Below are 27,948 nucleotides of genomic sequence, written 5' to 3' on the forward strand. Positions count from 1 at the left end.
AAAGGGCAGTGAGATGACACCAGATATGACAGACCCAAGATTTACTTTAGTACAAGGCAGAAACACTTAGAACAGGACAGACCAAAGCTTAGCAATGACACTGTGTATGAGAAAATCCCAATATTGTGAGAGTTTGAGCTCTGCACCAGGGCGGGAGGTATCTAAAATGCTTAGAAAACAAACAGAACAGGTAGTATATCTAAGAAATTCCCAGAAAAACAAATCTGTTCTAAATCCTTAAAGTCTACAAAAGGTAGATTACTACAGTAGAAACAAAAAAGCAGGAGTTTAGGAGAAGAGTTTACAGCAACATTCACCTGTGTGTTTGCAAAGGAGTAACTAAACTACAATCTATTTGAACCTTCCTGAAATTTGCAGGAACACTCTTAAGAAAGTATATTAACCTCACTTGGTCTTAACCAAGTGAGTACTTGTCTCCTGGGACAAAAGGCTTTGAAGCTACAATCAAATTAGTGCTGAGCTACAGTATCAACACTGCTTTTGAATTGTAGTGCTGGAGTACAAACCTGCCTTTAGGCTTTTGTGTGTGATGTTGGCATAAAGCAATTTTGCCTGGGAAAGACAAATGAAGTGCTGGTCATCAATAAAGCTTCTTAAAACTAGTTTCCCTCAGTTTCTTAAAATGGGCTTTCAGGGTGTTGGGGTTTTTCATGTTTTACTATCAAATTCTACTAGTTACCTAACTAAAACATGTAAATAAAACTGCAACAGACTACTCTTAGCCATTATTGTGATTAAACATTTTAATATTTCTATTGACAGACATTGTAAGCATAACCAGAGTGAACAGTATATACTTGGAGTCTGCCCAGTGATTGACTTGAGTCACTGAACAGTGGGTGCAAGAACTATTGGCATTCTAATTTCATTTTGAGTTAAGCCACAGGATGATGAAGTGGTCACGGACTGCGCCAATAGTGCCAAATTCTAATAAAAAATGAGATTGTGCGTTAGTAGCCAAGGCTGAGACAAATAATTATCCTGTATCATAAACAGAAAGCAGCTAGTATTGAACAGAACAAATTTGGTCAACAAACTAGTTTTACTTCTTTAACAATCTTTTTGCTAATAACTAAATAGGCACAACAGTACCAGTAAGCATATGTACTTTAAAATGCACAATTGCCACAAATGGTTGACTTGAACATAGCAACGGTGTTTGATAACAGACTTAGAGACGACTTTTAGATTCTTCCACTCTTAAATTATTTTGTATTTCTCCATCATCTAGTCATGCACTGGAGAGGAATTCCACAGCAGTCTCCTTCTCTTCAGTTAACTCTTTTGCAGTCAGCTCCATCTTCTCACGAGAAAAATCATTAATAGGAAGACCCTCAACAAACTTCCACATCTTGTCCTGTTTGAAAACAGACAAAAAGCCCCTCCATATGAGAACAAGCTTCATTCAGCCTGTTGGAAACTCTGCAATGTAAGAAACCTAGTTTACAGCCTTAAAAAACACATCAGGTGGAAGTTAATTTTGTTTTCAGATAAAGAATACAACCACCACCAGCTAGTCATGTCAGATTCTACTCTAGTATCAGTACAACTACCACAAAATGGTGAATAATGGTCCCATACGTGAAAGACTGCTAAAACCCCCACATCCCAGAAGCTGCATACTACAGCACTGCTGCTAACAAGCTTATCTGACAGTTCAACTAGGTCCTTGCAGGATATACTTAGACTTAAATACAATCTAGTTACCTTGATCACAACAGGGAATGAATATAGCAAGTCTTCGGGAACACCATAAGAATTGCCATCAGAAATTACTCCCATGGAAACAAATTCCCCCTGAAAACAGAAGAGGAAGGGATAAATACATTTCCCACTGCTAGAAGCAAGCATCTCCTGTGACACACTTTATTTCACAAAAAGACAGATTCTTCCCTTTCTCACATATGTGCTTGAGGTCAAAGACATTGGCATGTAATCAAAGCATTGGACAAACAAGCACTTACTCAAGAGTAACATCTTACCGCTGGAGTGCCAAACCAGATGTCCCTCACATGATCACAGATAGCTTTGGCAGCTGACATCGCACTGGATAGCTTCCTAGCCTTAATAACGGCTGCTCCACGTTGCTGAACAGTCTGCAATTAAGAAAAAAAACCTGCTAAATTGTAAAGCAGCAAAATCATGGCTTAGTTTAAACGCTGTTAGTAAATGCCATGGGGAAAGACCACCTTTCATCAGTCAAGATATAGTTCTATTACTAAATGAACATAACACACAATCCAGAAACTCAATCTAGAAGAGTCTTGCGAAGACAAGCACATAATGAAATATTTCAGAAGCTGTCTCGACTCTTAGTATGTGTTTTACAGCTAGCAACCCACTGACTTCTCTCATCCCAACCAGATGTTTCAAGCTTTTACCACCAAGAGACTTCATGTATGTCAACAGTTAACAGATGTCTCAGAGTAACACTGGGAATTTTTTTGTGCTGAATACCAACATTAACTACTTGCTGGTCTCAGTCCTACAATATTTAATGAATAAAATTAATTTAATTCCTGAAGACAGTTAATTCTACCTCCCTATATTCAAATTTATATTTAGAAATTTTGTACTGAAAAATTGTGTTTCTTAGAATTAGAATAGCTTCTTAAACCTTATATATATATATATACATTATTTTTTTTTAATATGTTTTGGTAAGACTTTATGCCAACCAGACCCCAGTCTAGAAAGCAGGAATTATGAAATTTTCTTATCTTTGGCAAAGTATTGTAGCATAGACCAGCATGACAATGTACCTAAGAAGGCCAAACCGGTAACATGCCTTGGCCACATAAGATACGGCACAATCAAGGCCAAGGACAGGTTTCTGCTTACACTCTGGCTCATGAACTTTGGTTGCCAGCATACAAATATTTATTCTGTAGGAACAAGAATGAACTGGAATAAGCTATATCCAAGAATGAGACAGGACAGAGCATGGTCATTTGACAAAACACATCCTCAGTCCCCAACTAAAGGTGCCTTGGCTAAGATAAGAGTACCTGGCTGTCTGCACAACAGTAACATTGCAATACCAAGCAAAGTACAGCTACTTGGAGTCATGTTCATCAAGGGCTTCAGTAATCCTGTTTCACTTGACATTGCCTTTAGGGAGCCTGTGCTCTTGATCAATTAATACTATTATTCTGGTTTACTAGCCTACATTATTATTTATTACTACCCTACATTAAAACATTTGCAGGTGTTTTCTAATTTTTTCAAAATAATTTTCAGAATGCTGCTGACGAGGACATAAGATTTAGATTTGGAAAGCACATGTATGCGTGCACGCATGTGCAGGTGGAGGCCTGCTGGGCTTTTCTGGAGCAACAAACAGAAGATCATCCTGCTTCATCTGCCAAGGGAATAGTGAAGAGTCAACAATGCTGGTGTGTCAGATGAGCTGCACCTGAGCTACGATCAAAATTATTTTTGTTGAATCATTTTAGCATTCCAATGGATTTTCTAGTGGTATTTACATAAGTTTCATAGCACATTGAATTTTTCAAGAGCAAGTAACTGCTAGAGACAAGCTATCTCAAGATGACTTATTCTAGTGAGATACGACGAGCTGCTTCACTAAGTCACTTACATAGTTTACAATGTCATATGAGATTAGGAGAAAGCAGACGCACAAATGATGATTTAAAACAAACAAGATCTTACCAGGATAAAGTCTCCCTTCAGCCAGCTGTCATCTTTTATAGCTTCATAAATTCCAACTTCCTTTCCTTTAATGTTTACCTTTGCATGGTTAACATCTGGATATTGAGTGGAGGAGTGGTTGCCCCAGATGATGACATTCTTCACATCATTAGCAGTCACACCAAGTTTCAAAGCAATCTAATCAGAAAATAAAGATGTCCATTGTATCAATTTCAGCTTCTCAGTTCACAGGCTTCTTGGAAAGCATTGCTCTGTTTGTATTTAGCAGAGACAACAGAAAGCATTCTACTTTCAGTGGGCCCTTTTTACCTGAGATTTAGCTCTGTTGTGATCCAAACGAGTTAAGCAGCTGAAGTTTTCCTTTGGTATTGATGGGGCTGACTTTGATGCAATCAGGCAGTTAGTATTTGCTGGATTCCCAACTACCACAACCTAAAGCAAAAAAGGGGAACGGAAATGTAAAAAGATAAAGCAGCTACTTCTGCAAAACAGCTCCCTCAAGTGAAATACATGACTTTGCCTTCAAAAAAATATTGAAAAGTTAAGTTTTCTAAATCTCTTGGTTGTCTTCAACAAGATTTTTTTAATATGTGCATTGTTCATATTCACCGAGTCTTTTATAACTGTATAGAAAAATATGTTCTAGCTAGGTATTTTCCTTACAATTTGACATTCAAATGTGAAAGAGAACAAGACTTCTAGGAAGATCTGCACATTGACTCACAGCCTGGCTTCAAATGCCACGCTAACTAGATACAGAGCAAGCAAGACACACTAGTCACCCCAGTCACTTCACCATCACCTTTTAAACGGTCCCTAGACTGGCTGCCACAGCTTGATAGTTAAGAAAGCCAGAATAGTTACTTACCTCATTGTTGATAGGAAATTAGAAATAAAATATTGCCTGAACTTACATCAATTTATTACTATGGAAAATGGATTTTTATTCATCCTTCATCTATTCATGTCCCTCAAATGATTAATATCAAGCTCCATATACTTTCAATCACACAAACTAATCTGCTTTGTATTTCCCCTTTTAAAAGTGAGTTCAGTAAATTTTCCATTACTCTGCAATAGTTACATTGATAGCTTTTATTCCAACTGTACAAAGAAGCAAACAAGTCTTTAGAAGCAGTAGGAAGTTCATGAGCAGAGGAAGTAGACATTAAAAAGTCAGTTACAAAGCACAGTTGGAGTCTGGGTTTGAGATTAAGAGCAGTAGGAGAGCAGCCACATGATCCCATTAACTGTGCTGAAGGAATCTGAGAGAGAACAATTAAAAGCTTCCATGCTCCAAAGACCAAGATGCAAACAACCCAGATAAAGCTGATTTTTTTGTGCAACTGTAATTCCATATTGATACTGAAGTTAAGGGCCATTATGTTAAAGCCACAGATGGATATAGAGTAGGCAGCTGCACATAGATAATTTAGTTCTCCCGGAAAAGAGAAATAACGAGCAGAACACTGCTTTATTTTTAATGTAGGGTTTTGGTGGGTTGTTTTGCTTTGGTTTTTAGGGTTTTTTTTTAGAATTGCTGATAATCAGTTCAAAGTGTGTGTGGACTACAGCAATACAATATAAAACCTTTTTCACTGAACAAATTAAAGACTAAATCATCTACCTATGTAACATACTGTATCACATTTAATCTTGACCACAGTGTATTTTCCAGGGCTTAAGGAAAGGAATGTCTGCACTGAATAGGCTCCTGCTTACGCAATATCATTCTAAAATGTATTTAGATCTCTACATAACTTGGAAAATTAATTTTTAAGATTCAGATCCTATATTCACCTTGACAGTCTTTTTGGCATACTTGTCCAAGGCTGCACCCTGAGACTTGAAAATTTTGACATTTGCTTTGAGTAAGTCCTTCCTCTCCATGCCCTCCCTCCTTGGCATGGAGCCAACCAGAATTGCTATGTCAAGGTCTTTGAAGGCAACTTCCTCCTTGTCTGTTGGAATGACCTCTAAAAAAAAGGAAAGGGGGGGAGGAAAAAAAAATCTCAGATAAATACTCATGGCAAAGTGTCAGCAGGAATATTCTCTGGTTCATAAATAGTATATAATCTGATCTGACAACACTACCATCTTTCCATTAAAAAAAAAAATATAAGTACAGTCATTTGGCCCTAACTCCACAGATTAAATACTTGCTAGTAAACAGTTTTTATATACAAATATTTATCTAAAGCTTTAGATATAAATTCTGAGAACACAGATGAAATCTATGGAAAAAGATGTATTTCATGTGTCTCTATCTAAATATATATACATATGTGCATATGCTATTCTTCACTTTTACAAAAGTTTTCCTCTCCCTTTAGCAATTCAAACCAAATAAGGTTTGATTTGTAGAAAACCAGGTAGCTACATGCCTTTTTTTTAAGTACTGTAATAATTACAGCAGCATCTACTTGCTTCTTTCTGCTTGTTTAGACTATCAGAACTTGTTTGTACAACTTGATGAGTGATTTTTTGAGCATGTCTTTATGCAGATGATATTTCTAAAGACTAATTTTTTTTTACTTAGTAAAGGCATCTTGACGTATCTAAAGATTCAATGTTGTTTTACTACTACGCCAGAAATACAATGCATGAATGCACAAGTATCTGACAATCTGTTGCACATGCTGACAACCCAGATTAGATGATACATACCAATACCAAGGTATCTGTGTAGTCAGTTCTTTACACAAAACTCATTTGATGACATTCTTCCTAGCTTACAGCCTAAGTTAAACTAAATTATCTTCCACAACATTTAAAACCAATAAAGAGTCATGTAATATTTTATTCTGTTTTACTTCCTGTCAGCTACAGGAACTCATAGACACAATAGTTGTACTAGAACATCTTGTGGGTATAAGAAAAAATTATTTTGACCACCTCTCAGCAGTGGTAGAGCACAGTCCTGCAACTCCATCACTACACCTTCCAATACAGTCATCATGGGGGTGATATCCAGCAGTACAAGAATGAGAGGCTGTAAAGAAATAAATGGTTTTGTGTAAGTTGGGTGTAATCTGTTTTGAAAATGAATCTTTTTATCTGCTAGAAACTGCTATCTTGTGCAAGACTTAAAATCCATTTACAGAAAAACTTCAGCATGACCAACAACTAAAAACTTGTAAAACATAGCAGGACTCTATTTTCCGCACTTGAAGAAATTACTTGCATATTGGCAAACCATTCAAAGTGTATACAAGAAAATAAGTCTCGGGGACAGCAGTTCTGACATTAGCTTATTCATGACTGTGCAGCAGAAACAAATGATAATTCAGTATAAGAGTTACCTGGTCTTTGCCAAAGACATCTCCCTTGGCAATGCTGTAGAGCAGCGAGTAAGCAATCTGCCCAGCAGCTCCAGTCACCAGGACTCTGACAGGTTCACCCTGCAAGAAAGTCACAGAGACTTACCCACAGCTACACACTACAGGCTCACACTATCGGAGAACAGTAATAGTTAACATCTACTACAGAAAAAAGGCTATAATTATTTAACCTGGATGAAAGTATGCACTTAAATGTAGATCAGGGCCTGCTCCTGGGATCATACTTCTGCTAAAAGTACCAGCAATTTCTCTAATGATTTAGAGAAACAGACCACACTTGCAAAAATATCCCTAATAATTGCCCCAGGAAAAGCTTCCAAAATGCCAGGAATGACAATCTGAAAAATTTTGTATTCCTTTTAACAACACTGCCTGTTTAGTGTAATGTGTTTCAACATGCACCCATTCATTAGATTACCCATTCATACTTCATACTTATTACACAAGTTTTAGGAGCTGCCACACTTTCATCAGTTCTCAGATTCTTTCCATTTTGAGGGCTGTTTCCATTAAGAATTTTGAATGCTTACTTGCAACCAAGAACTTACTGAATGCCAGAAACAAAGGAATCTAGTGGACTTAAAAGTACTGGCTCACTAAATGGTTATGCAGCAATTTAACAAATCTACAAGACAAAAGCTAAATTATGGACAAATACAGACACTAATATTCATAATAGAACTGCCCACTGTCAAACTGACCCAAAACTCCAAAAGACTGGGAGAAGACCGCCACCATGTTACTATACTGCAAATAAGGGGAAAAAAAAACGGGTTACCCTATAGCAAAAGTCCATTTTGTTAAGCAAAACCAGTACTTGGAGAACTCCAGATGTTATTTAATATTGACAATATAAGGCAGAGAGAGTTGAGGTTGTTCAGCCTGGAGAAGGCTCCAGGAAGACCTTATTGTGGCCTTTCAGTACTCAAAAGTGGCCTGTAAAAAAGATGGGGACAGACTTTTTAGCAGGGCCTGCTGCAATAGGACAAAGGGTGATGGTTTTGAACTAAAATAGAATAGTCAGACTAGATATAAGGAAGAAATTTTTTACAATGAGGGTGGTGAAACACTGGCCCAGGTTGCCCAGAGATGTGGCAGATGCCACATCCCTGGCAACATTCAAGGCCAGGCTGGATGGAGCTCGAGCAACCTGATCTGGGTGAAGATGCCCCTGCTCATGGCAGGGTGGTTGGACTAGATGAGCTTTGAAGGTCCCTTCCAACCCAAACCATTCTAGGGTTCTACAGAAAGGGATAACATACCAAAGGCTGTTCACAAACCAATATTTTGTAAGGCTGTTTTTTGTATCTCAATTTTTCCCTAGAGGCAACTGAACTGGGGCAGATTGTGCTAGGATAGGAACCAGCTTGCTGGAATGTCATACACACTTTTCCAAATAATTAGAAGATGATCATCTGAGTTATGGACAAAATATCCTCCACATTCAGTTACGTCTGAAGTGATTTAATTGCATAGTGGTATGAATGCATACTGCAGTATGCATACTGCATACAGTATGAAAAGCGTAGCTTGCAGAGCAAAGGTAGGCAATTCACCTAGTGCTGGTGAGGTTGCAGCTGGAACACTGAGTCCAGTTTTGGGACTCTGAGTTCACATCCTGTAAGACAAGGCTGAGGGAGCTGGGCATAGTCTAGAAAGAGAGAGATAAGGGGTGATCTAACAGGAGCCTACTACAACTTCAAGAAACGTTAGAAAAATAATGCTGCCAAACACCTCTCAGTAGCAGCAGATGGCAGAACAGTGGGCAACAGCTACAAATTAAGAGAAAAATTCTTGATTAGGGTGGTACTGCTGCACTGGAACACGATATCCCAAGAATCTGTGCAACCTTCATCTTCAGTGGTTTTCAAGACCCAGATAAAAAAAAAAAAACAACAACTTGTATGACATGATTAGCAGTGGCAAAAACATTGCTTTTAGGCTGGACTGGGCAACCTTCAGACTTAGAGCAAGAAAGAGGTCAGACTGCACGACCTCTAGAGATCCTTCCCAACCAACACTCCTGTCACTGACATTTATAGGAAAACCATTTGGGGATTTGAGTGTATTCTTTACGCAGAAGTGGCCAGTCAAGCACAGCTTCATCAAACTAACATTAGAAAACTATAAAAATTAGGCCACTTATCCCATTTTAACACATGCTACATAACACGAGCATAAGTGATGAAGTTAAATTACTGAATTCACAGATTTAGACCTCAACATGATTTTGCCTTTGTAATGGGAATGATTATTTAAATTTTTGGTTAAATGGCTACCAGTTATGGAGTTGAACTGCTTTATGTTCTTTTGAACCTATCCTGTTGAGAGTCTCATCCTCTCACACCTCATCAGAACTCAGCAAGGAGGGGGAAGGAGAGCAGACAATTGATTCTCACAGTTTTAAATCTCAAAAGCAGTTTTGGTACACTATTCTTTGGTAGGAACATTATAGCCTACAAATGTACCACAATGTTTGAAAGATGATCGGCAGCACAGACTAAGATATGTATGAGATTTTAAAGCCAGCTTTTCAGCACATTTTTAAGGAGAATCTACATTTTATTTACATAACTGGAACAATGAATGCTCTTTTAAAGCAGCTAATCATATTAGCTTGGAAAATAAGTACTGTAAAGTTATTGTGCTGCAAAGCCTTAACCTGGTAAAATCCCATATCAGCAGCATGTAAAAAGTAATCCTGTGCTAAGCATGCTACTCTGGAACTCACACAGAACAGAACACACTTTCTTTGAATTATATGCTATGTAAAATCAATTGTGAAGTCATTTCTGAATTTCTAGTGAATGGAATGAAGATTTTAAGAAGTCGGGCTCTTTCTCCATTGCAACCTGTGAGCCAATCTGAAGTAGAGTCATGAAAGGGGAAAGTCAACAAGAATTTTTTCAGTGTGTGCATTTTGTAAGCTAATCAGATTTAAAAATACAAAATGTCAATCTATGTGCTAGCATTATGGTGAGTATTCAGCATAACAACAGGAAAAGGAAGGAATGGAAGATAAAAAGCAAAGAGGTAGGTCTATTTTCTTTTTTTCTTTTTCTTTTTACTGAGACAGACTTAACATTTAGTGTTGTTACAAAAATAAAAGTCCTTCAGTCATGACTCAGCTGCACCTTCTTAAAAAAACTATGTTTGTTTACTACCATCCTTCCTGTTCTTCCCCCATTTTGGGCTGGAGCAGGGAGGAAAAAACATAAGCTAAAATAAAGTGAGGAATACTGCCTACTTTTTTTTTTGGTGGTGTTATTTTTGTTTTGGTGGTGTGGTAGTGTTTTGGTTTGGTTTGTTTTTTTTCCTCCAAACCTTCAGTACACTGGATTGGCATACAAGTTTTCCCCAAATCCCCTTGTCGCTGCACCAACTGTGAGCAATTAGTATAAAATAAAATTTCATTATTTCCCTTTATTCCAGGAGCTAGATTATCAAGCTAAAAATGTTGTACTTTTAACAAAACATAGTTAACTCTCCCTGGAAAAACTTACATCACATATAAAAATTGGTAGGACTGAGCATTTGAGGTTGGATGTTTAGAGAAATGAGAAGCTCCCCAATGGAAGCCGTAGGCTGCACAAATTAATGTTCAGGCACTTTAATCTGTGACTTGGCTCCTGTGCTGGGCTTCGATAAGAATAGTTTCATGTTGTGGTAACTACAGAGGTGACCTTCACTCACTCTCAGGTATACAAGAACTAGAGGCAAATTAAACAACAGCTAACTGAGCTTTAGTTTCAAAACCTTCCCCAATTCACATACAGCCATACACACACAGGATTTATCCTCCTCCTAAATTATCACAGATAAAAATAAAGCTTCCAATATCAAGAGAGGAACGTGTGGGCTGCCCTCCCCCCACACACACTTTGGCTTAAGAATATGGTGCCTAAATTACCTCTGTGATAGTGCTGATAATAAAATATCAGTGCCATACATGAAAACAGCACTACACTGCAAAACTGATTCAGGAGGTTACAAAGGTAAGTAAAAGTGTAATATGAAAATTGTAATATGAATCTATGTTCTGTCTAGAGAAGTGGTGGACCTTGCATTACTAATTACAGTTATGAAAAACCTCTATAAAGATTATTACTGATAAACTCAATTATCTGTAAAATATCAACAACCTAAGGTCATTCCTGTATATTAAAGCCAACTAAGCCATACCACCTTGCTTGACAAGAACGCTTTAAGCATTAAATTAAACTATTATCTCCTCAAAAGTCTAAGGCCTGCCTAATAAACTTTCTCTTCGCTCTTCTCTCTTTAAAGCAGTTTCAGTGGCAATAAATGTATTTGGAAAAGTGGTAGAAAGTATCAGCAAGGCAGTTACGCACTTCTGCCATCCCAGCAGCACTATGGTTCATAGACTGAGTTCCAAAGGAATTATTTCTATAAGAAATGACCTTGAGACAGGTGCCCTTAAAAGCTTATTCCATTTTTTCAGAAGTTTAAAGCCTTTTTCCCAATGCCAAATGCATAACTTGAATAGTTAAAGCATGGTAAAAAACAGTGACATCTTAAAAAGTCTGTGCAAAGTAAGTTTCAAATAGCAGTTCTTCTGGAGACCAGCAAATTCATGGTAGCCGACGTTTTGAAAGCTCACGTGCAAACCAAAACCTGCACTCTTATGATCACTCCTGATAATCCATATTTTGAATAGAAAGAGTATAGAAGTAGGATAATGTCTACAGATTCTAGTATTTTTTAGGGTATAGCTGAAATAATAAGCCAGGTTTCAGAACATGCAAGCATCTTTTCTATAGAAAAGTACTAAAAATTAGGGTTCAGATAACAGGGTATAAATTCTAGAAAAACATGGAGATGTCTTCATGATTATAAAGGAAAGCAAAGTCTCTGTGCAAATGTGTGTGTGTATGTGCATATATATGTGTATATATATATGCCACAGATTACCAAAGTGCTCCAGTAACCTCAGGGCAGAACTAGAAGGACTCCTTAACAGTTTGGAGAATCTACAGAAATAGCTGAAATTCTGACAGCAAGCAGAGATGAAACAAGGGAGGAAAACGTTTTACAGTCATTTCCCCTTGAGCTAACTCAAAATTGCGCATAAAACCTTTAATATCTCATGAAATTAAGGAGCAGGCATCCCCATCTTCTCGAAGGCAACGTCGCCAACCCCGGGGCTCACGGAGAGGCCGGCTTTAGGAAAAGCCGCGATTAAACCCCGAAGGGCCAGCGCCAGGCCAAGGATTTTCGCTCCGCCTCGGCGGGGTGACCCCAGCAATACCACAGCCTGACCTCCCCTGCTCGTCCTCCACGCCGAGGGCAGGCCGGCACCCCGGGGGCCGACATCGACCTCCAAGTCCCCGGGCTGGAAGAAGGTCACCCCGCCGCGGAGCTGAGGGGAGCCCCGGGCCGCCGCCTCCGGGCCCGTTTCTTCGCGGGTGCCAAGAGCACCTTCAAGTCATCCCCCGGGGCCTTGCGGCGGCGCAGCCCGACAGCAGAGCCCGCCTGGTGAGGAGGAGGAGAGGGAGAGCCGGCGCCATTTCGCAGCCACCTCCACCTGACAGCAGTCCCCTGCCCCGATCGCCCCGCCGACGCGGCGCAGCCCGCCGTCACCCTGCCCCAACCGCCGCCTAAAGGACGGGCCACCGGCTCGGGGAGCGGTACCGACCATGGCTGAGAGGAGCGGCGGGTCCGTCAGCCTCGAGGTCACCTCTACAGCGCGACTGGAGCGGCGGCAGCGCTGCTCTGAGGTACCGCGGAGGGGCGGGGCGAGCCCGCCGCGCGCGGCCGCCTGGGGGCTGTAGTCGCCGTTTCCGCTGCCCCGCGCAGCTCAGAGCTCGCCGAGAACTACAACTCCCAGCGTGCCTCGGGGCGCGCGCGCCTCGCCCCCGGACGCTATTGGCGGCGTGGCAGGCGTGACCCGCCTCCCCCTTGCCCCATTCATTGATGCGCAACGCGGGTCCCGAGATCAGCTCTGCTGAGAGCCGCTAGGGGGCAACAGGCAGCTCCCTTCCTTGCGCCTGCGCTCTCGGGCGGTGAGCGCCAGGGACTTGCGGCAGCGCGGGTGTTTCGGTGTGCGCATGCGCCAGGCAAGGCGCCGACATTGCCGCCTTATGTTCACGCGCGGGCACAGCGTTTAAGCGCCGCGAGCGTGCGCGGGTGCTGCGCGTGCGCAGGTGCGGTGCTTCCGCGGTTGCTAGGTGACGGGGAGCGGCGCGCGCCGTCCTCCCCCGGCTCATGTCCCCGGAGCGCTCGGTGGGTTCGGCGGCGCGGCCTGGCCGGGCCCTTCCCTGGGGTGGGCAGCCCGGGGGGGGCAGGGCCACTTCCGGGCGCTACCTGTAGCTCCCCGCCCCCCCCGGCGGTGTGCGGCCGTTGGGCAGCGCCAGTCACCTCAGTGAAGCTGGCGGAGAGGAGCCGCTCAGGCCGAGCTCTGGGCGCGGTGAGGGCGGGCAGAGCCTTCCCTTTGCCTTCCTCCCTCAAGCGCGGCCTCTGCCCGGGCAGTTGTCTGCAGGCCCTCGGGAGCCCCGGGCTGCCGCCCTCGGGCACTGCCGCTGGCTCCTGTGCCCGTTCCGTGTTCCCTCCCTCGCTTCCCCTCCTCCCTGCCGCTTGTGACACGTTTCTTTCATCCCTTCCGGAGAAGGTGCATAGCTATGCTTAAAATTTACTAAATCCTGTCAGTTTGCGCTTGGCCGTTTCCTTTTATGTACTTGCAGCAGGGAGAACTGGGGGGCTTACCTGTGCTATGCTGCTGTTAAAACAGTGCGACTAAATTAGTGTACAAAAAGAAAACGATTAATTTAGTTATATTTTGGATTGTTGACTGAAGTAAACTCTTTTGATCTGTGCCTAAAGTGAAGCTGATACCGGCATAAATACTTCAGCAAGACTCCACAGGTTCTTAAACTGTGTTGCTATGCTGTAAAAGAGAGTTGAATGGCACAGCTGATTTATTTTTTTCCTCAAATACTGGCAGGGTTCCTTCTTGGGCAAATTCTGTAATTTACTATAGTCTAATGAAGTTGCACTTGTCTGAATATTTTTCTATAGGATTATTTTTAAATCTTATTTTAGTCCTTATAGTCGATTGTATTTATTTTTTTGAAAAAGAGTCTAAACAGCATGTACACTTAATGCAATTTCTCCTTCAGTAATCAGGCAGAAATAAGTTACTCCTTTAGGGCAGTGGGTGTAAAACATAAATATTTACATTCGTTATGCAAAGTGTTCTAATTTTAGCGAGTCTTGTTGCTAATTGTGCTCATGCCACAACTTAAAACTTCTGTGGCTTGAACAAGTCTTTAGCCGAATCTCTGACACCTTCTGCAGCACCGAAAACTGCAGTGTCAGAGGTGAAAAGGTACGGTCGTACTTAGTTTATTTTAAATGTCAAACTCTACTGATTTATGTTACTTAATAACCATCGCTTTTTAATATGAATGAAGATTGTACCTAAACTCCCTTCTGGGAATGAATTTGAAAACCAAATAGCTGCAAGCAAAGCTGAGGTCTGGCTTACTGTGAAATGTAGAGAAGCTTGGTAAGTAGAAGGGAGCTTGTTTTCCAGTCAGGTTATTCCAGAGTGTCCTAAGATGCTTTTTATAACCTTTTTCTCATCCAGTTGTTGTACAGACTTAATTAACACTATTTTAAGGTTATTTAAGATGTAAATGTACACAAAACCTGATGTGGACCTACATATATTAATTTCCACTAGGCATAATCAGTTCAATTTAAATTGATTCCTTATCAATTTTGAGCTGAGGCAATGTTAGCATGCTGTAAACTGATTTGTGTGTTTCAAGATAGTGGATTGTATTGGTTTAGTGGATTTCAGTTAAGCTAATCAAACTTTCTTCTGTAGGTAAAGCTCTGTATTCATTCTTGCTCATTTTTTGCCCAAACTTGCACTCCTTGTATTATTTGTTGTTGAAGATAACAAGGTCTTGTTTTGAAAGTAATTTGTAGTTAATATGGTGCAAAGCCATGTGCAATGCTTTTGTTTGTCAAAGACATGTATATCAGTTTATTTTAAATCTGTTCCAGTATAATTAGGCTGTGATAGAGCTAAATTGGTTTAAGACTGTCTACACTCTCTTTTGTGCTGCTTTAACTAAATATACCTTAAAGTTTCATCTTTTATGATTGTGGTGTAATTTTTAAAGTTAGCAAAGCTTAACAATTCTACTGTTTCTTTCTTACTTGGCTTATTTTTTTTTTCTACTTGTTAAGCTTTACTATCATCCAAGCAAATGTAAATGTACGAAAATAAATTAGAGATGTTTTTGTCTCCCCACCTGGTTGTTATAGCTCCTTTTCCTGACGTTTGTTAGTTTTTAGACTATATCCTTTGCACCTGGATAGAAACTTTCATGGTGGTGTAGGAAGTGTTGGTTCTTACTAGTGTTTCTCATGCTGTTAAATCATGCAACTGTCTTCAGAGTGTTGTCACTGTAGGAATCTAGAAATATACAGTGTTTTAGTTTCTGCAACCCAATCGTCCAAATCTGTGCTTTTTATCTTCAAGAAGTATGGTGTATTTGACTTATTTTTGCTTATTTATTAGTCTTACCACCTCTTCAAAGTTTTAGATATTTTCATTCTAAATTTAATGCTGCTTTTCCTGTCAGCTTTGTCATAGTCTTCAAATTTTCTCTGGTTTATTATTGTCTTGTAATTTTCTTGCCAATTTTGTGACTTCTGTTGCCACCATTTTGTTTTTAGAACATAAGGTGTTGGTGGAATTTTTTAACATGGGTGAAGCATTAAGGACCATTTTATTAGTCTGTGTCTTTTATGTAGTGCTTTATGTGCAAAAGAAGTAATGGAAATGTAGTGTGCATGTGGATTGGGCTCTTGGCTAACTCTTGAAATACATTTTACAGTTTTTGCACTCAAAAGATATTGGATTACTTGGAAATTGGTGTAATTAAAGCACACACTTAATACTCAGGATGTTTTATTCTCCATTTTGTGGGGATTAAGTGTTATTTTTCAAGGCAACTAGTAGTTTTGAAGACTAGTCTGCCAGAATTCTCTCTTTTTTTTTTTTTTTAATTTTGTATTTTAAAATAAATTATTCTCTGTTAACAGCTGGCTGTGTTCTTTAACTGTATTTTGGATGGAATTTTCTTTTTCTTCATTGCCATCTGTAGAGATTGATGAAATTTTTTAGGTAAGTTTTTACATTTAATTTTCAATAATTTGTGAAGTTATATTTTTGTAATCTCCATGTATAATACAGTTTTTATTTTATCTCATGTATTTACTTAACAATTTTTAATACAAAACCATGTCTTCTGTGGCTAAGTCCGTGTGATATAATTAAAGGTTAAGACTATGTGAAGAAATTTAACTGTATATTGGCTGGTTTCAATCGTAGAAATGCTATTGGAATTGCAACAATTTTGGAAGCCTCTTTTGGGTTATGATCCAAGGGAATAATAATAAGTTATTTTTCAGAAATAAAATAAAGCATTAAAAGTACTGAAATAAGATTAAGAGGATCAAAAGCTATTTTTAAAAGTATGTGAGAAATTTGTAATAGAGTTTTTAAAAGATAAAGATATACATATAAGCAAGAACAATTAAAATCTTTAGAAAATGAAAATAGGTGCATTCTTGTTAAGAATTTATATTTTTATACATGATTTTTTAATTCCTAATGCTAATGTTCCAAAATGATATTTTTTTTTTCACTGTTCCTTTCTGAATTTCAGTTATGTGATAATGCACAGGCACTAAATGGCATGAGGAAACTTTTGTATCTAGAAATTCTGTTTATAACTCTGCTTTTTTTTTTTTTTTTCCCAGTGGTTCAGGAAACTTTTTTTTCTTAAAGAGAGATTTTATCTTTTATGGAACTGGTTTCATTTTATTTTATGGCATAATTTTTACTTCTTAATAGTTTAGTTGGGTTTTTATGTAATTATAGAGGTGATTAATCATTCATCAATTGATTTATACAACCTTTAGTATGATTTAATAGGTAGATAGAATGCCATAAAATATTCTGTACTGATGTGCCTACTGACTATGAGGAGACACAAATGATGTATAGCATGCTTGTAATATGTATGAGTAATCTTTGAGTCAAATCTTAATAAAAACTGTGACCTGAATGTTCTTTTTTTGTTTCTTATTTCAAAGTAGGTTAATAGTACAAACACCTACTGTACTTTTACCAGAGGACACTGTGACAGTGAAGGCCTCGTTGGCTGGCTGTGCGTAGGTAGATCTCAGGTGCTTGGTGTGACCCTTGTAGGGTGCTGGTGCCTGGATTGCATTTCAAGTATTGCAGGGCTGCATCACTGGCCAGGGCTTGTGGGAGCACAGTGGCTTGATAATAGCAACCCCGTTGTAGACAAAGTTGAGAGATTTGGGAGATTTATTATCATCTACCATCTGTGAACCAGTATTGGAGGATTTTCTTCTCACAGTTCTTAGAAGTACAGGGGGTAGAGAATGCCTGTCAAACAAACAAAAACATCAATCAAACAAACAAAAAACAAAACAAAAACCCCTCCATACACGCACAAAGACTTTGGTAAATTGGCTGTAAATTCAGTAAAGTTCATCTGTGACTTATTACAAATAGCCTTACTGGATTATTTTTATCTTAACACAAATCTGCCTTTGTCTTGGTTGAGCAGATACTTTGTGACAACAACATGTGGATTTTCTACTCGCAAATGTCAGTGTGTGGAAGAAGTTGATAGTAGCTTGTAACTTCTGAGGGAATCAGGTGCTTCTTCCCATGGTAGGTGAACTGAGGTGGTAGAGGGTTTTGGAAACCCTTGGGAGATGAGAAATGGAAAGAGGGGAGGAGTAAAAGCATCCTTTGCAAACAGGAGAATGGCGTGAGTGTGACAGATAGTGCTTTTCTATATTTGCTGTCTGTCTGTTCCGCTAAACGGGTTTCCAGGACATAGAACCTAAATGTACGTTTCTGGTGAAAACTGACAGCCTGTAATCTGGACATCATGGATTCAATTAGTTAGCTATTTGAACACTTGCATTGAAGTACATCTAAAGATACCTTTTTCCATGCAGACTGTATAAAAGTAATAAAGCAATTTCCTTAGGAAACGTGACTTCCCAATTAAAATGCAATAAGAAGTATGCTAGATTAGGGGTTCCTGTAAGAAGAATGTCACCTATGCATTGATCACAAGAAGTGGTACATTTCCTCAGTTCATTTGATTTTAGGAGTGTTATGAAATTGTTGTGTTGATGAGATAGGTTTCCAAGGCATATGCATTGCGTTGCTTCTTTTTGAGAAATTTGAATGAAGATTGTACCGCTCTGCTTTAATGTGTTTCTGTTCAGTAAAACTAGCAGGTTAATGCATTAGTGATAAGCATATGGATAATGAAAATCTGCTTTTTTATGAACATCTAAAAATTATCTTGGTATTGTGCAATAGCTTCTTCATTCTGTATCCTATTGTTTTATAAAAACTAGTAGAAGTGTTGATGTGTTTTAGAGCCAGTCAGAAGAGGCAGGTTGGTATTCTAAGGAAGAAATTATCTGTGTAACAGTTCAGCAAAATCAAACCATGTCATCTTAATTAATTATAACAATTAAAAAACAAACTAAAACTAAAAAACCGAAACCAACCAAACAAAAAACGACAACAACAACAAAACCCAACCAAACAAAACAAATCCCCACCACCCACTAGTCTTAAACATTAAGCTGATGTCCGTGCAAGTTTCTTAAAATGAAGTAAGCATTTAGTCAAGTGACAAAACAGCTTCTACTGAAAATGTTTGCTTTTGCTCAATAAAAGACTTTCTTTTGAAGTTGTTCATGATACCTGATAATCAAGAACTAACTTTTGTTATGAGAGGTTACAAGCCATAATGATTACTTTGCATTTTTTTAGACTCAGTGCAGGCAGGTGAATCCATCTGCTTCTTTATCCATTCTTTCCATGTCTGAATGACTGGCAGATGCTTTTCCATGCCAAACCTGTCACATGATTACAAGTGCTGTTCTTATTAAGGTTGTTCTATCAATTATGATCACACAGGTTGTTTAACATATTTCAGCTTGACTTACAGTAACCGTTTGTATTTGTTTCTATATTTTCACAGATTGAATTTCTTTTCTCTCCCCTCCCCCCCCCAATATCAATAAAAATATCAGGAGAGGGAGAATGTCTTGTGATGTTGACTTTTTAAAGTAAATTGTGTAAAAACTTTACAGAATGAAAATACTGATAAATTTTAATCTAAATGACACTATTCATATGTGAAACATAATTTTTTTAAAATGTGAATTTATCAATAATAAGCTTAAGAGAAAACTAAATATTTTGTTTCCTGTATGGAGGTTTTTCTGCTGCTTCAGAGATTCTTTCTGGTGTCTGGCTGGCTTTCGGAAACCTTCTTGAAATTTTTATGCAGCAGCTGAGTCTATGGATGGCTTTAGTGTTGCTTATAGCACTGTCCTTCTGTAGTGTTTTTACTGATCCTTGAGGAGAGGAAGAAGCAATTGTATTTAATCATTCTGCTCACGCAAACACAAGTACTCAATTTCTGCATATGCTTGTATTCAATCAGTTGTACACTGTAAGACTGAACTGTCCATCTCTTAAGAAAAGCGTAGGCCCATGAATCCAGCTGTGTGGAGTCTACTGGCCATACCCATGCTACATAATTTTGGGTTTCCTGCAGCTCCAAAACATGCATAGAGATGTTTTGTTGGTTTTTCAATTCAAAGTATTGATAAGGGTTGACTTGAAACCTGTGAGAATGGTTTGCTTACAGCATGAGACCGAGGATCAATGTTTAAAACTTCTGATTATGTCATGAGGCCTTGCCTGGCTGGGATGATGTTGAGGAATCACTTCATTTGAACTCACGTAGTCATACTGTCTGAAGCAGTGTTCCAAGCTGTTTTGAGGGGAATTGGCAGGCTTCCTCTAGGACAGAACCAAGGAGTAAGTCTGTAGGTGCCCAGTGTGAATGATAAGGGAACCATGGCCATGGAACAAAATCGGGAGCGTGACCAATTATATTGTGGACACAAATGATGGAAAAGTAGCTACCTCTTTGCATGAAGGGGGCTTTTCCATGAAGTAATCAAGCAAAGGGAATCATGATTATAGTTAGACTTTTTTTTGGTTTGTTTCTAGAATGATACAATTGTGCCTTTTTGTTAGGTTTAATTTCCATTCTACCCTTATCTGTACTGAGTACCATGGTAATGCATTAACACATGTATGGTGAAAGGTTGGATCTTGATTGGATAAAAGCCTTTTGAATAGTTTGAGTTGTATTGGAAAGGTGTTACTCTTGACTATAGAGTAGAATATACACTTTTAATATAGGCAAAACCGCATACGTTTATTTCATGACAGGTAATCCCATTTATTTACAATAATGGGCCAGATACTGTTTTTCAAGTTGCCCGCTGTCTGACTTAGGAAAATATAAAGTATTGCTATGAAATGGCCTTTTCCTTTTACAGCTGTCTGACATCCAGGGTCTAGCCTCAGTGTATTAGTCAAAGGAGCTAGAAATACACTGCAGTTAAATTATGGGTTTGTATCTCCAGGTGGTGCTTGAATTCATGGTTGAAGACTGTAGAAATTAATTTTGCTAAAGCAAGAAACAACAGGACATTAAGCTACTATGCCAGCTTTAGATGTATGCTTCAGAATTTTTTTGCTCCTCAGCATTATTCAGTAATCTTTAACTCACATTGCAGGAAATATTTGAAATTCCATTCTAACAATATCCAACAGAGAATATTAAAGAAGCATTAAATTTCAAATGCCTGAGGGAAAATGTTCTCTTGCAACACCGTGGGCATTTGGATCTCACTAGTATATGCAGTATTATAGTCTAATATTATGCTTTACTTGGTCTAAAATGAAAGCCCAATTTTAATTCTATCTCCAAAAACTTGGCATACTGCGGTGAAAAATAATTTATTTGAATGTTGTTTTTTAATACATTGCAACTGACTTTAAAGCTTCCTCATATAAGACTCCCACTATGGCTTTTTGTAATATGACTCTTTCATTAAAACTTCAAATATATTCCCAAAGACTTATTTCAGTTCTTTCGTTGCTAATTTACAAGTTATAAGATCCTGAAGTTATCACAGAAGTTTTTATCATTCTATGCGATTTTTCTCTTAAAATTTTAGAATATCTTTGTAAATAAATAAAACACCAAAACAGAGGATTAATACACTATTATGAGACAGGTAATATGCAAATACAAAATAGGGCTTAATGATACATTTACACAATTATGGTCTGGTTAATTTGGCAAACCCATTAGTGAACTTAACTCAAAAAAAGTGCTCATTAAACCTTTGTTTTTATAACCTATATATACCCTACTTGATAGCAAAGCTATTTCAAAAGTGAGTCATCAGCTTACAAGATTCTGGGGAAAGAGCAGAAGAGTATTTATAAAAGATTTGGAAAATCTTTAGCATGAATATATTTCTTACCATATGATTAAGTGTCTTAGTATTTGACAGAGCCAGGCAAGTGGCATGTTTCTGTTGGAAAATTAAGATCTACAGTCTTCAGAGAAATAGTAGGGTTTTTTCCACCTGTAGCTGACATCTTTCTTGTTTGCAGTTTTGGCTGATGTAGACAGAGTAGTGTCAAGGAAAATATCACTATAGTGGTATTTCATACCTGCTTAGAGTTTAATGAGAAGCAGGTTTTTTAACAATAGTGGGCCTGTGAAACTGGACCATTGTGACTTGCCTGACAAATCACACTGGGGAGTGAATGTAATTTAAAGACTTAAAAACTGCAGAGATAATTTGAAAGAACAGCATACTTCAGATGGTTTAAGATGCATAATAAATGGTTTTGTATTTCATCATGTGGCTATGAGGACTATGAGTGTAGGTGTAAATGTATATAGCATGTGTACTTTAAACTATTTGTACAATGTAGCCATGTGGGACATAAATTAGTGGAATTTCATTTAAGTATCATCAGTTTAACTGCAATACTAGACTCAGTTCTTACCCAATTAATGTAACATATTTCACTAATGAAAGTTAGCGGAACATCATGGCCCTGCTGCAAGATCTGCTGTCCCTGCTGGCAGCTCCAGTGTAGTACTGGTGGACACCACCTTGCCTGCTGAGGGCCTCTCATGGGCTCTGAAATACCACATACTGTTTAATGGGAGCCAATTCCCACTGAAGGTTGCCATGCTGAATGTTTTTCCATCGTAGCTGGTTTCAGCAGTTGCACCCAAACTTCTGAGTGAATGAGACACTATCTTGCAGATGCTGTTGTTATTGTATAAAGACTGATAAAATGTTCTATTTGAATGTACCTCCTAGAAGGTAATACGATCCACTTCGGAGAAATAACACCATCTTGCTCTGTAATTTTTGGACAGAAATGACCAAACTCTTACTAAATGCAGTCATAAAGAATATTTGGCATTTTTGGAGGATCTCTCCAATTTAGAGGCAAAGATGTGTAAGATCATGTCAAAGGCCTTAGAGAAGTTAAGGTAGGTGACATCAGTTGTTCTTCCCTTGTCCACCAATCCAGTCACTATTGTACAAAGCCAACAGATTCATCAGGCACGATTTGCCCTTTGTGAAATCATGCTGGCTGTCTCTAATCACTTCCCTGTCATCCCTATGCCTTGATGTACCTTCCAGGAGGATCTTTTCCATGATCTTACAGGGTACAAGGTGAGGCTCTCACGCAAAGCAGAACAGGCACGTCCTGTCACAGTCTATATACATCATGACATGTGAGGAAGCAGACAGGTGAGGTTTTTCAAGTGTTGATAATTTTTAGATATTGAAAGAGTTCCTTTGTAAATTAATATATTCAAATAGAAACAAAATTCTTAATGATGTCATGTTAGTGAATGAGGTGCAGCTTGTGACAATTAATGTGAAGGCTCAGAGTGCTCATTGACACTTCTGGCAAAGTCCCATATCTGTTAGGAGTGCTGTTAACTTCATTATTGTTTCAATTGGCTGTAGAGGTTTCTTCATGTGGCATTCCATGGAAGATTGGTACTTTAAAACTTGCAACAGTGACATCATTGTGTCAAAATACAAAATTCTGACAGGTAATGAAACAGTGGCATTGGTTGCAGCTTCATTTGAGTAAATAGGTAGTAAGCAGACCTTACTACTCAGGGGACTATGTGATTTCAGAATAACTTGATTACTTGACACTTCATCAAAGGGCAAATTAAATATTTAGATTTCATAAAGCTCTAGCTGAACTAGCTTCTTTGGCATATATCACTGATGATGTTTAGCTTTATCACCTTTTTTCTTTCGCAAAGAGGTTTTTTCGTTTAGTTTTCTGGGTAGAATTTTTTTATATGTGATATGAGGAAACTCCCTAAGTAGCTTTTTCTGTTTCTCTGCTTTGCAATATATCAAGTTGTATCCCTGTTGAGTACATGATTTGATAAAGCTACTGCACTGCTGTCATGCTTGTTTTCTGAATCTCATTGGCAAAACTGTGCAACACATTAAATTCTAGTGCATAGCTGGACTTCACTGGGGTGATCACGAAATTAAGCACAATGTGCAAGCAGGTGAACATTCCTTTAAAAGCAGCTATAAAATATGCCGCCTGTAATGTCAGTAAAAAAAATTGCCAATTTTGATATTGGTGTTCTTTTAAAATATGTACTGTGCTGAGGCTGTCACTCTGAAATCAAGGACATAAGAATGGAGATGTTGCATAAAGCTGCACAATTGGCATATTGTGAGGGTGCTGTGGCTTGATTTTTCAGAATCTGGCATGCTGTGCATTTTAAAATTCCCTAGTCATGGATGAACTGTAGTAAATGTCATTTTGTAATTGAGGCCATGTAAGTTAGTTATTCTACATTTATTTTTAACTTAATTTTTCAATAATATCTTTGCCTGGATCAAAGAAATGTTATTATCATGCAAGGAAATAATGCACTGTTTGCTGAATGAGGCAAGTAAGCAGAAGAATAAAAATTGTGCCTATTTTTCTCATGTATATAATAATTGGCATGCATTTCATGTATTAGTGTGAAGATTATGCTGTTTACCATCTGCTTAAGAGTAAAGGAGTAATGGTAATGGTGAAAATATTGATGTTTCCTTTAACACATGAAGGTGGATGAAAAGGAAGCATCACGCAGAAATTCAAGGGCAGCTATCACTTGAGTATGAGCAAGCCCAGCTCAGACAAAGATTTTTGGGAAAAGAAATTCACAGGTGAAAGTGACGAGACCCCCTAATATTGTATCAGCCATTAAAAAAATCCTTTTTAAAAATAAAGGCTTGTGTGAAATACATAAATTACTTAACTCTGCTTCTGCCAGCTGAAGCCATGTACTGGTTTTGTTTTGGACTGCCCATGTGGAAGATTAAACTTGCTGAGTTAATTTAATCGTATCTTTTACAGCTGTGGAAATCGAAAGAGCAAAATGTTGCAGCTAACTAGTCAGTCACAACTCCATTTGAGAGATGTTTCAAAGTTGCTCAGAATTAATACATTTTCAAACAATGTCCTTAAGTGATAAACCTTGGATGAGCTGTTTAAAAAAAAAAAAAAAAAAGAGAGAGAGAAATATTATCTTTGTGGTTGAAATCATACTCCAAAATTTGTAAATGATAAAAAATTATTTGGAATATATGGAATTACAGATTTACAAACACAAAGTGAAAGACTTCAACCAGTTATTGATTCCTAAGTTTACATAAAAGGGTCAAAATGTATAAATTAAGGGTTGCAGTATTACTATAACAAAAGGACATTAGTTTGATTTTCATGGCAAAAGCTGACCTATAATATACTCAAAGCAATAATGGTAGTGGGTAATTGTTATATTTAATTTTTTTTTTCCTCCTTTTTTTTTTTTTGTTGGTTTTGTTGTTGTGGTTTGTGCTGTGGGGTGTGTGTTTGTTTGTTTGTTTTAAAACCTGCAAAAGCAAGAAATTTGCCGGTGGTTGACTAATGCTGCACAGGCATCCTTGCATGGCCATCTGCAGAGTTACTGTCAAGTAATAAGTTGTTTGCACAGCACCATTGTTTCCATTATATTGCCATTTACTTTTGGTATAAATTGGAGTCAAATGATAAATGGGTTGCTAGAAGGAGTGGGTCAAACTATGAAATGATTGAAAATTAGAAGATATGCAGGATGCAAAGAACAAACTTAAAGGATGTGAACAATCTGTCCAATTCCTTGCTTTTTTATTTTTTTTTTTTTAATTTTTATACGATACTGAGGTAGAAAGTCAAGCTTCTGTGAAAACTCAGATCCGCCCTTTGGGGAACAGAAGAGACAGAGCATGCACTATTTTGATGGTTGTTGGTAATTTGGGGCTGCCAAACCAATGCTATTCACACTGACATCCTGTCTTTTCAGACAATGAAGTAATTTATTGAGGTAATTAAAGACAATTGCTTGTAATAGCAGAAAATTACTATAATTGTTTTGTTTTCCAGATAACAAATGCACAGAATGCATAAATAGTTATTATTCCATTATGGTTAATGTCAGTGGAATGAATTTAACTCAGTTTTATTTAAAAATCCACAAGGACAGGTTTCATCCTTATGTTAAGCAGTTTGACGTAAGCCCATCCTTTTCAAAAGCTTGTTCAAGTTTTCTCACACCTGTTGATCGCAAATCATATATGCAGCTTGAATGGTAATGGATGCTTTTTTAAGGTTTTAAAAAGAGGTTAAATTAATCTTGCAGTGAAAGAACAGCAAACTTCAAAATGCTTCTGCCTTGTAGTGATTTCATGAGGTAACTCCAAGTCTATTAGAAAACTTGGTCACTTATATGCTGTTTCCTCATTTTCTGTGACATTTTCCCCTCCAAAATTGGGAAGGCCTTTCCTGGCAGAAGCTGGTTTAAAATCCATTTTAAAAAAAACAATCTTTCAACAATTTATTTTGAGACATAGTTGGGTGTGATGCAGCCAAGAGGTGCACTGAATTTTGAGTAATCTGAGAAGTTGTCACAAAAATGTACAGCTTTGCCTATACCATAGGGTTGCTATTCAATTAGGCTTCTTTTTCCTTTGTTAATTATTGTGGCTGACACGATTCATCAGTGTAAAGAGCAGTCATTCTTATAGAGGACCTTCAGATCTATGTTTGTTGATCTTTGATTTTATCAATTTAGAGGTCATACATAGTGAACACCTATGTTGTGTTGAGAATTAATACAGATACTTCTGGTATGGTTCATACTAATTGTACCATGGCCAGTTTCTTTATGTTACTGATTTGTTTTTCCCCTGAAGTATTGCAAGCTTTGTCAAGGTAAACTTTGGTTATATAAATAATATTGCCTATTCTAAAAACATTTCACTTGTTACTTTAAAAACCTATATATTTTAAGTGACATAAAAATATCTGTTTAGATATGATTGCAGCTTTTTATTTAAAGTGTTTTAACCATCTCCAGTTTTGCATGTTAGTGAGGTCCTTATCTTTCAAAAACTAAAAGTGAAAGGCAAGCAAATGGTTTGAGATTAGATGAATAGTTACGTTAATGATCATGAAATAGCACCTGAGGAATCAAAAAAATTGTGATACAAGAGTATCAGGCTGGTTTTCTAAATGCTGAAGGTTTGTTCTCTGACTTAAGCAGAAGCTGAAGATATTTGGAGGATGTGAAGCTGTTAACAGTTTCCCCACCTAGGCCTTGTGTGTGTGTCTATGTGCTGCATTGCAGTCTTGATCTCAAGGGATAGTGCAGATCACTGTCCTCATAAAGGACCAGTATCAGAAGTATTTAAGCAAGTTTGAGTCCTGAAGTTCTGCTCCTGGCAAGGAAGTTGTTTCTCTGTCCTCATGTCTTCGAGTTTCCTGCTGGGCTTTTGATGCTGCTTTTGCAGCAGGTTAGCAGAAGGTGCCATTCATACACCTGAGTGCTTGAGTTTGAGTCTTGACAATAAGTGACAGTAAAACTAGAGCGGATATCACTCTGTCAATTCCTGCTTCTTTTGAGGTTCTACAGGCAAAATAGTCCGCTTCCAAAAGCACATAGACAGAGTAAGTGCTCTTTCAGAAGTTTTTTTGGTAGAGGAAAACAACAGAAAAAGGACTGGGCATTTAGTGCATTAACCGCAAGATGCACTAGAGGGCCCAGCCTGCACATAACCATTTTCCAAGAAGAAAAATGGGTATTAAGCTGATGGAACTTTTGAGAAATTACAGCAAAATTAAGAGGAGAATGAACTGTCTGAAGCCAACAGAACTCAAAACAGGACCAAATGTGGAGAAAGGTGATAGAGTGACAAATGCATTCAACCTGAAAATGTAATCAGACAAGCATGTTTCTCTGCTGGAGAAGGGATTTAGCAACTTTGAACTCAAAATCATGTGATTTCTTCCTCCTCCTGGCTAGATTAAAAAGGGGAGTGATGTTTTTAATATTATATCATGCTTTACAAACCATTGCATGCTGTGTCAAGTTCATTTTCACTATCATCTCTGGCTAATAACCATTGCTATCTGTAGTCTAGCCTGAAGGTGACAAGAGATTTGAATCATTGTAATTAGGCACTCATCATACTGCAGAAAGATACAACTATCTTGATGAATCAGTATTAAAAAAAAACCAACACCCTCTGTTTTCTTTGTTTAACTGCAGTTGGTGCCTGGGAATGTGAGAGTAGAAATGAGTTCGGCAAGAACTGAGGCATTTTCCTCAGCATGGCAGCTATTGTCCTGTTCTCTATGGAGAAAAAGTTGAGGTTTCTGTCCCTCCAAGTCCTGTTGACACCTTCAAGTGTTCTTGGGCCTCTCCCAGGTTTTACTTGACAAACATATTCATATGTCCTACTTCTTTTTGATTTTGAGAAATACATAAGAATTCACTTTCCGCACTTAAGCAAGAGCTATGAAATGAGTTATTGTGTGCCTTTTAGAATTGTAGCTCCAGGGCACGCTTATACTATG

The 27,948-nt window shown here is 38.2% G+C and overlaps 2 protein-coding genes across 4 annotated transcripts in view; one reads left to right on the plus strand and one right to left on the minus strand.

Moving 5' to 3' along the window:
- Window positions 1-746: 746 nt before the first annotated feature.
- MDH1 (malate dehydrogenase 1) lies at window positions 747-12,843 on the minus strand. The gene is made up of 9 exons (XM_082048864.1): window positions 12,691-12,843; window positions 6,996-7,094; window positions 6,589-6,685; window positions 5,494-5,669; window positions 4,003-4,125; window positions 3,694-3,870; window positions 2,004-2,117; window positions 1,729-1,818; window positions 747-1,378 (listed from the first exon to the last, which is right to left on the minus strand). The coding sequence occupies exons 1-9, from the start codon at window positions 12,691-12,693 to the stop codon at window positions 1,253-1,255; spliced, it is 1,005 nt and encodes a 334-aa protein (XP_081904990.1). The 5' UTR covers window positions 12,694-12,843; the 3' UTR covers window positions 747-1,252.
- A 286-nt stretch (window positions 12,844-13,129) lies between these two features.
- The window catches only part of WDPCP (WD repeat containing planar cell polarity effector), a 156,040-nt gene continuing 141,221 nt past the window's right edge, over window positions 13,130-27,948 (plus strand). For all 3 annotated transcript variants that reach the window (XM_082047436.1, XM_082047437.1, XM_082047438.1), the window contains exons 1-2: window positions 13,130-13,277; window positions 16,113-16,194. The gene's annotated coding sequence lies outside the window, so the exon portion shown is untranslated. The remainder of the gene's footprint in view (window positions 13,278-16,112; window positions 16,195-27,948) is intronic.

Source organism: Streptopelia decaocto (assembly GCF_964273445.1).
Source record: "Streptopelia decaocto genome assembly, chromosome: 3".
Lineage (NCBI taxonomy): Eukaryota > Metazoa > Chordata > Aves > Columbiformes > Columbidae > Streptopelia > Streptopelia decaocto.

Coding starts and splice junctions, on each gene's coding strand:
- MDH1 (XM_082048864.1), bottom strand. Junction 4,126..5,493: donor ATGCCAAAAAGACTGTCAAG/GTGAATATAGGA, acceptor TTTTTGCTTTAG/GTTGTGGTAGTTGGGAATCC. Junction 1,819..2,003: donor TCTGGTTTGGCACTCCAGCG/GTAAGATGTTAC, acceptor TTCTGTTTTCAG/GGGGAATTTGTTTCCATGGG.